General features: G+C 43.3%; 2 protein-coding genes across 2 annotated transcripts in view; one reads left to right on the top strand and one right to left on the bottom strand.

Annotated features, from left to right (window-relative positions):
- The window catches only part of LOC100879512 (protein gustavus), a 179099-nt gene that overhangs the window by 153190 nt on the left and 8363 nt on the right, over positions 1 to 17546 (bottom strand). The window contains exon 2 of the mRNA XM_076530363.1: positions 15671 to 15776. Within this exon, the coding sequence (XP_076386478.1) occupies positions 15671 to 15776 (106 nt within the window). The remainder of the gene's footprint in view (positions 1 to 15670; positions 15777 to 17546) is intronic.
- LOC100879622 (transcription factor hamlet) overlaps positions 13147 to 17546 on the top strand; it is an 81921-nt gene continuing 77521 nt past the window's right edge. Inside the window, exon 1 of the mRNA XM_076530351.1 lies at positions 13147 to 13254. The gene's annotated coding sequence lies outside the window, so the exon portion shown is untranslated. The remainder of the gene's footprint in view (positions 13255 to 17546) is intronic.

Here is a 17546-nt window from a genome sequence, read left to right as displayed (position 1 = left end):
CTGCGCAAAGGGACGCACTGACGGAGAAGCTAGTTAATAGGATCGCGGATATCGACGTTCGTCTCTCGAAATTAAAGCTCGCTAATTGGCGAAAAGGGTCGAAAGAGCATCAATCTCTATTTCGTCGACACAGCGACACGAACCGCGATGATCTTCCGACCTCTTGGCACGTGAAAATTCCTTCTTCCGTCACTTTAGAAAAATCGAATAATATTACAGATCGTTACTAAATATCGGTACAGGGTTAATACCCCACTGACTCGACGCCTCGTACAGCTAATAAAAGTTTCGTAAAGCTGCGTTTATTGCACCTCGGTGCTCGAGTTTCGCGCGATCAAACTTCCAAGCAATTTTATAGACTACGGACAATTAAAAAAGACCGTTTACCGGCGAGTCGACATGCCTCTGTTTAAAAAAAAAAAAACATTATACAAGCACATTCTCGTACAAATTATCGGGAAAAAATGCAAACTGATTTATTCTCGAACGACACACTACGGCTGTTTTTTGTTACGCGTCACCGCCAAACACGTATTCGATAAATCAAACACAGAACTCACTCGTATATTAAAGAAAATCGTTCGATTGCCGTTGACGCGACATATATTTCTGCGCGTGTTTTCGTAAATTTTTCGCGACGCGCTCGTTCGCTTCAACGTTGTCCAGAAAAAAAAAATGACAGCTAGGGAAAGCTTTACGAGCCGCCAATATCGTTCCACCAACTTTCGATCATAAATGTTCACCGGTACCGGGAAACGAAGATATAAAAGTCAAAGGTGGATGCCCGTTGATTCTCGGTGTATTATCCAACGAAACTACTGCTACCGATCTCCAAGTCATAAAATGATCGTGCACTGTCCCATAATAGCGGCTACTCGTCATCGCGAAGAATGCGGCATTAATTTTTATTACCTCGAGACCTTGGCTGTCACGTACCTTTCATCGTTCACGATCTTCTTATCCCATTAGCTATGATATTACGCGATATTACACCCACAAACTTCGTTAACTCTCCATCGCGTATTTAACAAGATATGCATACGGCGCTGAAACGCGTCCTTTGGGAAAATCTCGAAATAAACGGCGCTTCCGCAATTTTTTCTATCCTCGCCTGAACACGCGTTTCGTTAAATTATTAAACGCGAATATTAGAAATTATTTGTTCAATTTGCGTTATGAATTTAAAGCGAACGATACTTTATGAACCGGTTTACATTATCTGAAACAACGCGGCAACATCGACGAGTAAAGCGATGAAACTGGTTTTTCGGTTTACATAGTTTCACCTATTACCGAGCTACCGGCACATTAACGAACGTTTATTCTAATTACGGGCGTACGAGCAAGAATCGACACGTTTACGACCGCGAATCGATCGATCCGCGTACGTGTCGTCAGTCGACGAAATTAACACGCCAGTCGATTGCTTTCGTTTCGTCGATTTAACGAACAAACACTTGGATAGAATCTAATTGCGCCAGATTCGCACGACCTACCGATCCGTTCTATTTCACGACAGAGCTTTCGTTTATCGTTTCAGGATCGAGGAACAGAAAACTTTTATCCGCTGCTGCTCCACGGATTAACTATCAATTTTTTCCCTCGAGCTTTTCCATCTTCCCCGATCCAGGGATTATAGCGCGATGGATACCGACGAGTCTCGATTAAAATTTACCTCTATCGCGATCTATTCGACCACCCGCCGGATCGCGTTCGAAAAAACCGAATCCTCCAAAGAACTCCGTAGCTTCGCAAACTCCCAAACGGGTATATACGATTCGATATTTTATTATTATCTCGTGCGGTTAACGCGCATGTTGCCGCACCGCAAGTACAATATACATGCACAGAATAATAGCAGTTATCCTTAGTTAACACTTCCGCCAACGTTTGTTTAATTTTAAATTTACATTTTAAATCTACAGATAAAAACTAGTGACGTACACAATCCAATATTGCGTAATTTATTAGCAACCTATTATTTATTATAATTTCGCATTATCGAGCGATTCTAACCGCGATCGATGCATTTAACGATGCAAAGTAACGACTGCCTTATTAACGTTCCAACTTATTTTTCTACCGGACTCCTCCCTTTTTGTTACCGAGAAGTATCCCGTAATTCCATATAAAATCTTCCTCTTTATATCGACCACGCCTTAAAAGTCTATTAGAAACAAACTGCCTGGGCGTGAGCACTTATCATGGAAAACCGATAAACTGTAAAATTATTGCTCGTGAAATTAACACGAGGACGAAACGGCAAATAATAAAGGATCGTTTCGGCCCACGAGTGCCTCTCTTATTTTCATGATTATTTAAGTAAACAAGTTCGAGCTACTGGTTCATGTACGTCACGTTACTTTACGGTCAGATCTTGCTTGTAAGGACGATTCTCTCGATGTTGGCGTGCTACTATGCAATAACAAGGCTGCAGAGTTGGTCAAGGCGAGTTCTTTCGGTATCGATTAATTTCGGACCGAGTCAATCTCTTCGGTTAATTTTCTACAGCGTGTAACCTTTTTACTTTTTTAATTATGTAAGATACGGTGCGATTATTATGTAGATTCGACACGGTGCGATTGAACGCGATTCAATTTAATACAATTTGACTCGACGGATTCCGATTTAACGCGATTCGATTCGACGCAGTTTGGTTCGACGTAATTCGGTTCGATTCAACGCGTTTCAATCGCTACGAAATCGCGATGATTAAACGATTATAACACTTCTATGCTAATAATGGGAGTACAGTAAAGTAGATGAAATTCCACTATGTCGGCTATTTACACGAGTGTTCGAACAACCGGAGCGTTGCTCCACAAAATAGTTCCAATAGCAAAGTCCGAACAGTAGATTCGATGGATCGAACGATCGGTAAAATTTCATTCGGTTAAATGAACTTCTACCGTAGTTTCACCAGAGTTGCGAACGAGTGTCGGTTGTTTTGTAACTTTGTAATATATCGCTGCATTGATCCCTTGCTCTTCTGTATCCAAGATAGTTGAACATCGATTCAAATGTACAACAACTGATTCCATGTTCTACGTTTATTTCTAACCCGAATATTTGGAATTGTACACGTAAAAGAATTCCAAACCATAATAGATATCTATGACAATTCTATAACGCGCTAATTAATTCTTAGATTGTCATACTCGTCGAAACGCGCGGCTTGCCTCGTTCTTGCGTCTAACCGATTCGCTAATAATAAAGGATTAAATTGAATCGTGATAAGGAATCCAGGCTGGGTCTTATCTAACTTAACAACGCTGAATAAAGAACGGTGACACAATGACGGGGGAATAAGAAAGAAAAAACGCGGCGGGTATAAAGGTGTATCGGCCACTCCTGCGGTCGATAACATTGTACGTCGAGACATTGATGTCGACAAGTTTCTTTCGTACGTGCTCTCTTTCAGTTTCGTTTCTCTTTCTTCGTGTTTTACACGCCGGCTCGAAAGCAATGCGGGCGGATAATACCGCGATACGTAAACGCGGCACGCGTGACATTTCGACATACAGCCGGTGGTGGAGCAACGTTAAACAAATAAACGCACACGCTTTCCTGTCATTTCGTACGACCGTGAGATTCGAAATGGAACGCTAATGGTCCGCCATTTGCCGCCAAATACAGGGAAAGCTTTACGTTCTCTGAAAATCAGGATCGCGCTCTGCTCGAATATTCAGCGGCGATACCGCGTGATCGAGTATGTGGCGTTAAAAATTCGGTATAAAAAGGTCACGATGTCGATGAAAGAGCGAACGGTTCGATGATCGCGAAAAAAAGGAAGCGCCCTCGCGTCGCAGTTTCCGATCAATCGACGCTGAAACAACTCCGACGAAATTACGGAGCCATCGAAAACGCATTTAACACCGGTTCACCGAAACTCGTTCGCGCTCGACCGAGTGCCGAGCATCGGGCATGTAACGCTTTGCCCCGATCCGGCTGTATATATAGCCGCTCTCGTCGCGTCGCTTCCACTCGACGAGAAACGCATTTGCCCGAAGAAGGAGACGCCATTTTCAGTGGCACGGCCTTTGTACAAAGTGCTACTCGTTTTCTGCTGTCGCTTCTATTCTCTCGTCCGACCAGCAACCCCGGGAAACACAGTTTCACGGAACATGGTTACACAAACACTCGTCCGACCAGGATTTTCCTTTCGTGATCCTCGCAAGAATGTGCCCCGGCGATTCTCTGGATAAAAGATCAGCAGGGAAGGATTGTTTCTTTCAAATGGAGATAGTGAAAAGATACGAAGGATTTCGAGGCAACTCGTACCTCAAAGAGTAGCTGCTCGAGGAAGAAAAGAAACGGTTCAACGACCAACGAACAAAAGTCATTCGGACAATTTGCTTTTATGCGTTACGCTTTTGACGTAATTGCGAATATTTCTGCGTTACGAAACTCGGAAGAGGATTGTTGCGATTATGGTCCATTTCGAGCTTCGAGAGTTAAGCTAGCTGTGCAGCGCAATCGCGTTGCGACGAAGGCTTCCTTCGACAAAGGACAAACCGAATGGAAAAACCTTCCCCCTTTGCCTTCGATTTTGAGAGAAACTCGCGTAGAACGCGAAGACAACGTCTACTCTCTACAGAGAGAACCTAGGATCAAGGGTGTTAATTCTGGAAAGGTGATTTAGCCGAGTGTTTTAAAAATCTTGATTTAATCTGTTTCATTGTATTCGATGTTGATCCAAAGAAAAAAAAAGTTCAGCGATGTGAGCACATAACGATGCAAATGGGTTAAGGGTCATCAGAGGAGAAGACCATCCCTTACGGGAAGTGACCCACTTACCCGTTTGGTCTGAAAAGGGGTTCTTCCGCTCATTCATTTTTATTCTAATCTAGCTGCAGAACCGGAGCTCTCGCTCATATCTGCTTTAATATTATTCATACAATTTTTAACCCCATTTTCTTAACGATTATTCACGACTCGAGCTTCAGACTGATATGCCATAAGTACTATTTCGTGACATTCTTGCGCTATAAAATCGGGTCAAATCGATAGGCAACGATCTAATAAATACATTTCGATCATCGATCGCAAACGGTTAAAAATACCAAATCTGAAAAGCTAATTTAAATATTTCCGAGCAATTTCTTCGTCCATAAAACAAGATACGATAACAAGATCGAATAAAATGATCGAGTTCGCCGAGAGCGAACCGGCAAGATAATGATCGTTCCAATGAATTGTACAAGTAAAACTGAATCGCGAACTCTGAAATCGTAGCGGCTTTTAGATCGCGCGAAACCTTTCTCGTTCCCTTCTTTTTTCGTTTTCCAATCGCGCATTTTACACCGCTCACTAGTTGCGCGAGCGTGTTCGAATCGCTTTCACGAGCGCGAAAATCCACGAGATTCGTTCGCGCTCGACGGCAATGTTTTAACCCAATTGCCTTGACCAACATACATATATCTGTTATTACGCAAGTGCAGCCAGCGCAGAGGTATCGGCAGATGCTATAAGTCACGTTCGTATGACGCGAACAGGAGAAAACGGCCAAACGATTTCCATGCCTCCCGTTATCACCGACCGTGTTACGTTCATTTCTTGTCAACCTATATTAACTCTCGACGTGTTCGCTAAACCGACGCTCCTAGACAAATACGTTTGCAAAATATTTCGACGCAACAAAAATTAATGTAACGCTTTACACTTTCGGATCACACACATTAGTAGTCCAGGGTTAATTGCCACCTAACTATATTGCATGGAGAATATTAATCAAACTATTGTATAATCGATTGCTTTGAGTTCAAACGTTAACCCTTTACACTCCTTAATTTCTGTTACCTAACAACTCCTTCGTTTACAAAATACAGCAAAATAGGGGTTCTCGGTAAAATGTATCGTAACAGTGTGGAGTATGTGACAAATACATTTTCCATTTATTATAAATGGTAATTGAATGAAAATATACAATCCAACCAATCTATTTATCTGAATCATTCATAAGATCCAAGAGAAATGTGATGTCGACATAGAAGTGCAAAGGGTTAAACTAACGATATAGCGGAATTGTTCAAATTTCAAAATGCAACGAGTTATCTTTCGACTGTTCCAATACGCGATTACCTAATAATACAGATAGCTGTAACTGTATTTAGCGGCGGAAGGATTAACCGCTTATTAGAATCACCCGGTAGGTAGCGGCAGCTCCGAAATTGAAATTCTTACCATTCCACCGAATATTATTAGCCGGGGCAGCTGCTCGTGCTCCGCCGTCGCGCCAATTAAATTACAATTCCTGTGTTCCTAGCGAAACGTTAATCCTCGGATAAAAATGTATGAGTCCGTTCGCGGAAGATTGAAGGAGACGATTAAATTTATTCGACGCGGCGTACTCGGAAAACGAGAGCCGGCTAATGACACGCGGCTCTCTCTGTTATCTCTGCGAGCGGTAATTCTCCTATTTCCAACGGAGTCGCTCGTGTAATAGGTTCGAGAGCGTCGGTGTCTTCGCTGGATAGAAATGCTGCACGATCCCGCATTATCCGATCAAAGTAGACGAGCTAATGCATGACGGAGCAAAGGTTTATCATTTTATCGCGACGGAGGAAGCTAATGATACGTGAGAAAACTTGCTGGTAACTTCCGGGCCATTGTAACGTCGTAACACGAATACCAGACCAATCGCGTGACACGCCGCGTCTTGCAGACAAAAATCCTAATTTCACGTTATTCTTCGATGTACTGTGCGCTATTATTTTCCTTGGATACGATTTCAACGGACTCGTAATATCAGCTACATAGTTCGTGTCGTTCTTTTTCTGTTATTAGAAAGAAGCAACCAATGATCGTATTTTCGCTGCGAACAATATGCATTCGTATCGGTTGTAATCTTGTCGGTGCAACTAAGTCGATTTCTCGACTAACCATTTCACGTTTCTGTATTTTTATTTACCTCGCTATTTTACCACATCGAGCTCTTCGAAAATCTAATTTATTAACCCCTTGCGGTCCTTAATTTACAAAATAGGTCAAGAGAGAGGTTCTCGATAAAATGTAATACATCAGTGCATATGATAAATCTATAATTTATTATAAGTAGTAAATAAATGAAAATATATATTGAATGTATTCGATGTCAAGCCATACGTCGACATATGAGTGCAAGGGGTTAATTCTATCAACCCGATTAATATGACAGGAGACAAAAAAATTTATACGAGATAAGTTAAACGACAGCGAGGATATTCCGAATCGTTTCAGCCACAAAATTGACACGATAACAAGTTAAATGACAGGAAGAATATTCGTCGGAACAGTTTCAGCCTTCTTTCGTCGGCTAATTCGAACGGAGTCTGGCAACGGGCGCTTCAACCACCCACGCTATCGTCTGTTCTGGCGCGGACGTACTATCACGAATCGTGTCTTTTTCCGACCACGTGCGTTTGTCCGTGTAATCGATAGAAGCAACGGGTCACTGGCTTCGCTTTCTGTGTCTACGATAAGAATCGAACGTGAACTTCGGAAGAAACTTGGTCCGGGTATCATGGATCCTCCACGAAATTCAAAACTCCACGAAAGCCCGTTGAGTTTGGAATTTGTGCGCTCCAGTTTCGTTCCTTTCTTCTGCGTCTGTCTTCGTCAAACTTTCAGATAGAAACCGCTTCGCAGACAGAAATTACGCGTTTAAACGAACGCATTCCGTTAGAGGATTCTTCTTTCAGAAAATTACTCCAATTGCGAGTTGAATACTTTTTTCTCCAGAGATAGATGCAACGCGAAAACTTTTATCACGGAATAATACAAATTTCTCTTCCTAGTAGAAACTTGTTTTCAACCTTGTACAGAAAACGTTTACCGCTACGGTAATTATTTTTGCGTCATGAACAAATTGTATTTAGCTCCGCATTCTAAAGGCTAATGAGGAGGTGTATAAACTTTGCAACCCTGATTAAACTCGTGTTTCGTTTATTTCTTTAAACTGTTGACTATCGACGCGATTCGAACGATCCTTAATCGTGAAAAATGTCCTCGTAGCAAGCCAATTTTCAAGAAGCCGTCCAAAGTAACGAGGCAGGAACAGGTGGAGCTACTTTGTTTGCAGCATAACGTTATTCCCAAAGGATACTCGAGAGCAGCGTCGCGATGCGACGCGGGGGTCTTTCGCGTTCAAAGTTTCGACGAGAAAGGAGGAGACAAGCACGGCAAGAGAGTCGTAAACGCGGCGCGAACGCGGGTCTTACGAGTTTTAAATCGCGTGTTATAACGCGTGGCGAAGGGAGCCGCTTAGCTCTCGCAGGGAGCCGGCTCGCATTAACCCGAGTTACCTCGTGCACCGCCTATTTTGAACGACGTTAGCCGAGCCTCTGGCAACACCAAAGCTTCCGGCAATAGAACCACAATTTAGTTTCCCGTTGCCTGGCTAAATTAGAAAAAGTAACTGAACTGCAACCGCCGTTCCGCGTTACCATCGAATCTCGTTACAATAACTTTTTGCATTATCGTGGCCGCGTGTGCCCCGTTTCCTCCAAAGAACAATCCCTCCCCAAAACGATCGTACGCGAAAGTTTCAGAGGACGAGTATGTTCGTCGAAATAATTCCAAAGCGGTAACGATACACGAACCGGGTGGTTAATTGTTAAGCGACGCGTGTTCTTATCATTCGAAACACGAATTGTCAGCGGAGCATCGGGTATTAACGTTTATAACACACGGGCCAATTAAAGCGCTAATAGATACACCGGGGTACTATCAGATTCCGAGTTAATTAGCCCTAGCTAATGCGATCGCAGTTCGCTGACGATCCGCGACAGCTGAAACGTACATTGTTGCAAAGGTAACGCGAGCTCGTATCTCGACAAGAACATATTCGTCGGTTAAGTTTATGGCGAAACTTTGTGACCCGATTCTCGAAACCGTCTGCGACCACGATATCCGTCACGATTCGATTTTCAACGACCATGGCCGGACTACTTGCTTCAGAAACGAGCATAATATTTTATCGAACGTGGAAGAAAAGCCTTCTTGTCTCGATTTAGAAACTTTCGAACGGCACGCGACGACGGCGTTAACGACCGAGGAAACAAAAGATTTCGACCAGAGGTCGTATTATAATGAATCCGGGAGAAGCAGGAAGCAATGGATCAAGAAGTGCAACGATTATTGGACCAAGACACGCGGCGATTAACTCGAAATTGTATCATACGACCACCAATGTAATAATACGATTAACGTTGCCGGCTACACGCGAACTATCGATTCTCCTGGAAGAAAAGGTTACGAACCGTACGCTCTCGCAGTAATCGTACTCGCCGACTAAAATAGAAGGTTTAAAGTTAATAAAAATGTAAGGCGGAATAAAAGAGCGAACGGAATGCTGCTTACCGTTCTTTACGACCGACACGAACTGCCAGATTACTGGCGGACACGCGGTTTTGTCGTTTCGTTGTGGGTTAATGGTTTGCACATGTTCGAGGACGCACCAGGTGCGTCCTATACTATTCGCAGCACGATCATCATACGATCATAGATTTGTTACATAAAGTTTATCAAGCTTTCGCTTTCCACTTCTACAACTCGAAGAATTACATAACATTTTTCTACTTCTGCCATCGACGTTTATAAATCCTTATGTAAACGTGCATATTGATTAACAAACGCATACTCGATTTTCGACTTTTACACACGTGTTATAAGCTGTGCCATAAGACTGCTTCGAAATCGAAATTCTTAGAGAACACGGTTCGTGTTATCAAGATAAGACATGATAATACTGTATCTTCCGATGTGCAAATAAAACCTTAGATCACTTACTGTCACGGTAGAAATCAGTGTGACGATACGAAACTGATCAATTTAGTATTTGACGTTATGTAATGCCATTAAAGTGACCCTCTCGTATCCCTTTCTTCAATAATTCTAGCGTATGAAATTTATGACGCGCGTCACGGATGACCCCCGACGACGACGAACGGGTTAAACAATCCCGGTTGTGTTATGTTATCGACGGTTCGCGCATGTAGGCTCCCTTTTTTCCTCGTTACACATACGCGATGTTTCAAGATCGCTTCCCTAATTGAAACCGTTCCGTGTAAATTGGAAAATGATCGTTCCCATCCCGTACTGTTCCGTCCTCGTCTCGTCTCGTTGCCGCGCGTCGTTCTCGTCGATGCCCGGGGTGAAATTGATATTTGATTGCTTTTCTGCATTGTGAACGGCTTCCAGGTCGGCGGTCTCTTTTCGTCCAGTCGCGTCATATTTTTGCACGAATAAACCCGTTTATCACAGTCACAAAGAAAATCGCCGACCGAAATCCTTCGAGGAATTCCAACGGTCGTAAAAGACCCGATGACAATACGAAGAAACTTTACGAGCGCCAGCTGATCAACCGTAAAAAACGTTCAAAATCATTCGCTTACTTACACCGGAAGTTGTACCGTCGAACGCGAGAAAGACCTCTCGAGGCATTCTACTTCTTTCTACGCACGATTATGGAGAAGCTTGTAACGACTAAAACCGAGGTTTCTTACGTTCAACAAATTATAAATTCATCGCGATGACATCATCACGTAAAATGTTTCGTACGCAAAAAGAAAAACGAAGATAACGGTGGCCAGATATCGCGAGAACGCCTCGTGCAACGCAAACAATGCGCCCAAGTCACGTATGCAATTAGCGGAACGAATTCGTCGATCGAATGGTATTAACGCGTCGCGCAATTTCAAATTCATTACGCACACACGCGCGTCACGATGAACGTATGGTACGCACGGATACCGAGGGCTGGTCAGTTTCATAAAAAAAACGAAATTATTTGACAAATGCACGCACCGGATACCGCGGTGTTCGTTGTAGCGCGATGTCAACGACGAGCCTCGAAATCGGTACGTTGGAAACGTTTATAATCGCGACCATTTCCAGACAGAGAACTGCCCACGCAATGGCGTATCTCTAACGAGCGAGCCCGCATTGGGACGCGTCCCTGTTTCGTGAGATGCACGCGGTGGCCGCATAAAAAAAATCAGCTGATCGCGTACGATACGACGGGCACACTTACGAGCATATTAGCTACCGGTGCTTTTCCACCGTGACAGTCGAACGACGAAGAGAAACGTTGTTCGGTGACGAACGCCGGACGTGCTTATTTAAAGAGGACGTGCAGGAAGAATAGGAGAAAACGAAAAGAGGAACTAACCTTGATCGTCGGGCCAGCTTCGAACGCGCGTTCCCGCGAACGATCCCTTCGCCGTTGTTTTTATCTTTCTGTTTCCAATTGTGGCGAGGATAAACGAGTCCCAGGAAGAATTAGCACGCGAACAACTCCTGCGTCTCTTTTGCACCGTGAAAATCCGTGTGTTCGGGACCTTTACTGTCCTCCTCCGTGCACGCTATCTCTCTCTCTCTTTCGCTCGTTTACCGCAACACACGGAAAATGGCAGCCTTACTGCACTCGAGCAACGCTTGCCAACCCGCGCACTAACACCACCGTGAAAATGTCCGGAAAAATAGCGTTTTCCGTGTCCCACGACCGCGAATGTCTTGAAATCGGGACGCCACGAACAGCTGTGACTCGAGATTACGCGGAAGATACGCGAACGGCGATTAATTTCACCAAGAAACTTCGGAGAAACGAGTACGGACACGACGAGTCCTTGTTTACGACGCGACTCCGCGGACGGTCTGGACGTATATGCGCGCGTCTCGTTGGCATCCCTGCTCGACGGCCGATATTCGAACGGTTCCGAGCTTTGCCGACAGATGACGACGTTGTGTCGTTGTTTCGGCGGCTCTTACGGAACGCTTTGAATAATAATTGTCGAACAAATAAACAGAAATGAATGCTTCTTTCTTTGCGTTTATTAATATTGCAATTTTCTGTCCTTGTACATGTTTAGTTGGAAGGTCGTTGGTGGAATAATGTATGGAAATTGTCGATGATTTGTAGAGTTCAAATTAACCGAACGTTAGTAACCGGTGCATCGGTAACTGAAGAATTTGTTAAGTATTCAAATATTTTTATTTATATAATTATTCAAGTTATTTCTTCGATAAATATTATGCGTTTACGAAATATTTATAGTGTCATGGTGTTTTTTTGCGCACTAAATTAGCGTAAATTACTACTGTTTATATATAACTTCATAAAGAAATTTAAACACATAATTAAAGAACGCTATGACTGACTTATTTACACACGATATTAGGAGGTTATCTTATTTTCTTAATTTTCTTAACTTTCATGAATGCACATTTTGAAATAATACATGCAGCGCTATCTAATGATGAACAAAGAAACTGGTGAATCCCAAAGTATCAATTCGTTTGATCACAACATGTAGGCTCCATCTAGAGATAGATGTAGTCATTACCAATTAAATTAACTTCTTATCTATCGTGTGTTAATCTCATTAATACAAACATACTACCGTTAGGTGGCACTTCAGTACTCAACGACTACAATTTCTTTAATTATTGATTTTAAGATTTTGAACAAACCGTATCAACAAATACTCCAGCATCATTGTGATCATAAAATAGTTACAGCAACGAAGCGATAGAGTTACCTTTTTGGTTAAAAACCTTAATTCTTTAATCCGATATTTTCTGTTGCCACCGCTAGATGACCCTGGTGAAACATTTTCGAAGCGCGCACTCAAATAAATTTAGGAAAGGTCCAAAAGTAAAGCTAGCACAATAGTTTCAGCATACGAAGTCAATTTCTTGACTGTAACGTGATGTTTTGTTAAACTACTGACCAAATTGTAACAAGTGTTACATAATGATTACATCAAACAAGCTATCTACATTATTCTTATAATATTAAAAGACTGTTATGTAAAGAGTAACACAGCCAAATTAGAAGATTGAGATGCGTTTGAAATTTTGTAAGAGCCTTCGGGGCAAACAGCTAACTCGAAAGACAAATAAATGATAGTACCACGCGATGCCGCGGCAGTAGCACCGATAAGCTAGATTATGAAATCAAACACGCCAAGCGTATTATTACCATCGCTTTACTTCCCGTATTGTTACGTTACACCTCTAAAAGCAAGAAAACGAGAAGGGGGCAGAGATAACGGAGAAATATTGATACTTAATCGAGCGGAACACAGATGAAACGTCAAGCGTATGCTACGACAGCGCAAGCTTAACCTTGGTCGGTTAGCAAACGTAGCAAAACCGGCAGTGTTCGACAGGCAATACGATCGATATGTTTACATATCGAGACGCAATCCAAACGAAGGAGAACCACGGTGTTCACCTTCAGACATAACAAACTTGCAGCGGACCTTCGTAACTGTACGTAAAACGTTTTCCGTTTCTCGCGTACAAAGAAGAAGAAATATTTACAGAATAATTGCGCTTTTCTCCTCCATAAATCGCGAGCGTCGTTTCACCAGCTAAGGACACTCGCTTTCGTTCGTTCGAGCATAATAAATTCGTTTATCGTTTCATCTGCGAGAACGGTGCACAACGTGGAAGATACGAAAGTAACCGGGGGTTGATGGCAAAAGAGGGGTAACTCGGTGGGCAGTGTTGGCGGTGGACGGCCGATGGTCATTTGTGGTAGCTGAACTGACTTCTTGGGGGGACGAAATGTCTCTTGCGATCCCGGCACGAGATACCGGACACGCTACACCCTTTCGAGCCTCTCTCTTACCAACCCCCTTTTCCTTCGTCGTCGAGTGATGTCCACCACACGACACGCCAACACCGCCACCGGAGACATCGAGATTGTCTTCGGAGGAGGGTGTATAAAAGAACCCACGAACGTATTTTTGCCTCGGCCGCGGAAAGAATTGCCCTGACACGCACGACCTGGCCTGTCTCTCACGAAGAGGAATACTGCCGAACCACTCGTAAATAACGTCGTGTTTAACATCGTTTCTTTCGCGGTATCGCAACCTACGATTTATATGACGAGAAACCTGATAAATTCCTGACAAGTCGAAATCGACTGCAGAAATGCGCGATAATCAGTGGAGTATCGATAGCCTCGATACTTGTTCATCTTAAAACTTATCTATCTGTAATATCGGTAATAGATATAGAAAAATTTAACCTATAAACCGTACGAACCTACTTCGGCAAAATTGTTTTCGTGTTTTATTATGTAAATATTGATCAACGTCGATGTAAATTTATTTGAAATTAGACAGCGCTTACATGTTATTTTTTCTCGAACGTACTTGACGAAAACGCAGGAGAGGATAAATTGTAGGTGCATGTTGGCCTAGGCTGAGAATACCTATTAGTGTCGATTGTTGAAACAATTACTATATCTCGTGAAAATCACGTAAACGCGAGATGATTGTTCATGCGTGCGCTTGAACCCGCACGCCGCGCTGGGTTCTTAATAACATCGTGTCCCCGAGTACGCTTACCTTCCGACCATCGATCTGTTCACCCTTGGAGTCACGTTAAATACGTTCGTTTTTCATCCACGCCACGGACAGCCTCGTGTTTCATCACAGATTATGGTGAATAACAATGAATGGAAATTCGAGCCTCGGCAAGGAAGCAGGGTGTGACACGGCCTATGGGTTTGAGCGACATGTTTACAAGTTTCACTCGACTCCCTATTCGAGGAATTAGTCGTGCCGCCCTGAGACGAAGTTGTTTCTTGCTGCGACAACCTCCCGCAAGAAAATGTGCAATTCGAAGTAATAACAGATGAAAGAGTTCGCGTTGGGTTTCTTCTCTTTTCAACGAATCGCAACATATTTTCGAGTAGAACATCGCCAAGTCCAACACACGTAGTCGCATAAAGAGCAGGAAGACCATATACTGGTCGCGAGAGGTATGATAAGCCGTGCACATACTTGACGTGAGTACTTCCAGTACCCGCGATATTCACGTGAGTACAGCGTGGGGCAAGCCGGTATCAAGGCTGCGAGACACGGCAACGCAACTCCTGGACATGCCACCGAGATCACCAACCAGATATCGTCCGCTCGTATTTATGGCTACCGAGATTTCGCATTATTAGGGCCATTTACCGTTTTCGCCCTATAATATCGCGTCTTATGGCTACCTCGACAGCTCGGAGAACCACCTTGAGCCGCGGATCGTGAATTTCAGGGACGTCGGAACCGCGATGGTGCAGCGATGTTCGGTGTCGAACTTTCAAATACCGTGTACAAAGCTTGAAACGAATTATTCGTACCCTGATAAAGACCCATCGGGTCTATTTGATATTTCGTTACTGCGAAAAGCAAAGATCGACTACTTCTCTGTACTGATCGATGGATCTTAACGTATTAATCCATAATGTCCACGTTTATTATTAGAGCGTTTAAAGTTCTGTATCTGTCTAAACGAAAGCGTTAAAAAACTTACGCTATCGAGCAAGTAGCGATCCTTATCGTTTATATCAAAGGGGTATTTCAGCCCGCACAAATAAATAAATAAATCTAGCGTGGATGATAAAGCCACTTTTAACGGGGTTTCTTGTGTAACGTGAGATAATAGTATTAAAATTATCGCTGGCGTATCTTTATGCGGTTAACGATGGGCAATCAGGAAGTCTAAGGAACTAATTTTCCTTTTGACATGTTTATTATGTTTGAGATGACACAACAAACGTCGTTATTACGTGCAATTATCTACCATAAATTAAAGATACAGGAAATTAATCGAGGGTTGCGCGGTATCGTGAATAGGCAGGACGATGATACTTGTTCAAACATATTATCGAATTAGGCGTTTAGTTTACCTTGTCCGATGAAGTTGCAAGAAGTCAAACAGGGGTAGCGTCGTTTGTGGAGAATCCGTTTGACGCGCCTTCGAGGGATTTGATTCCATCGCGGAATCGGTCGAATCTGTAACAACGATATTCTCATCACGACATTATTCCTTGAACGCAGATTATTTATTAATATATTCTTATGATATTATTTCATCGCGAATCTACTTGTTTTACATTCGAACAGATAAAGCTAAAATCGTTGTCTACTGGAATCATTATTTCCCGCTACAATGGACATCGACCTTCCGATAAAGTTAATCGAAGAAAGTCGATCGAGGCGATCGTCCTCCGGAGCCAAGAAACGATCTATCTTAGCGAGAGGCCGCGTTATCGTCAACGTTAACATTCGTTTCCCCGGATGCATTGTCCTGCGATCCAGTCGGGGCAGACTCCTCATTCGTCTCCCATTCAGAATCCCGAGTCCCGACGTTTCCGAATCTCCGAGGCGGTCCATTGTGCTCTTGGCCCTCGCGTTACTCTCTCCAGCCCTTTATTTCTCCCTCTTTCCCTATCTCACTCACCCCCTCCCGATGTTCACCGACTCCCTAGCAGCTCCTCCTGCGGTCGATCTCTCTTTCCATACTCGGAGTCCTCTCGTCCAGAGGTAATGCGGTGCCTCGAGGAGCCACCGAAGGGTTGGACGAAGAGGGTGAACACTGCCGTAGATGGGGTTTTTAGGGGTGGCGACATGGAATCCGGGAATTCGTGTCTCGCGGGGTAGTCTCGGCAGGAGCTCTATCGATTCTCAACGAGACGACACACCATCCTCGCTGTTTCGATACACCGTCAAACTATTCCTCGTTTACGCAACACCTTATCGAGTTTACCATACAAATGCAAAGTCCCGCCGAACGGCGACAGAAGGAAGAAGAATTCTTATTCGGGCGAGGGCGTAAAGTTCGAAAACTTTCGCAATGTGACCGAGTTTAATCCGTGCTGCAGAGAGGAAACGCGAATCGTAACACTTAACATATCCTCGCGTTTATGACTTTTTTGATAAACAACGAGAAAATTCATAGCCACGCGATGTCTCGGCAAATCATTATATTTAATATGACATCGTTATATACAGCTACTCAACTCTACGTTTTATTACGCGAAATGCAAGATAACAAATGTCTCAAAAATGCTGATGCGTATACGATTTATACGAGAACTTGTTCGAATAAAGAAGACGCTTTGATTGCGACGCTACTATCGAAAACGTTTCACGAGCATGGTTGATGTTTAAAGAGCCGCGTACCTAATAGACGTCCGCAGCAGGATCCCCATCGGTGACGAAAATAGCGAGAAAAAGTGGGATGTAAAGGTGATGGAGCTTTAGGAAGGGAAGTGCACGTAACCGATAACCGATAAATCTTGCGATAACGCAGCATATTAAGGGACGTGAACGCCGCAAACTCTGACGTGTGCTCGTGTACTCGCGTCCCTTCGATTCTAATCCAGCCTTCTCACCGCTAACCCAAATTACGTGTGTCGATAAACTGGGTCATATGAATTTCATTGATTCGAGATAATGTTTCGGAGGTTACCATCATTCTTGTTGTTAGCAACTTTCTTGCTTGCAATCGTCTTTACATGTGATCCAAATTTGTCACATTTCGTGCTACAAATACGACTGTATATTACAGGAACAGGTTAACTTCATCAGTGTTATTTTTAAATAAAGGAAACGTAAGAGATACTTGTAGGATCTCGTTACATCGATACACTTTCAACGAAGCTAACTTGGTTGAGAAGAAACCAAGAAAATAATTACGCCGCAAAGGTTTAAACGTACGACAACAAATAAAGGTGCTTGATTTCGCGGTGGTTACAAAACAGTTGGCAAAGAACGATAGTA

The sequence above is a fragment of the Megachile rotundata genome, chromosome 4 (genome assembly GCF_050947335.1).
Source record: "Megachile rotundata isolate GNS110a chromosome 4, iyMegRotu1, whole genome shotgun sequence".
Taxonomy (NCBI): Eukaryota; Metazoa; Arthropoda; class Insecta; order Hymenoptera; family Megachilidae; genus Megachile; species Megachile rotundata.
Note: the sequence above shows the minus strand (reverse complement) of the source record. Positions and strands in the feature narration are given on the sequence as shown.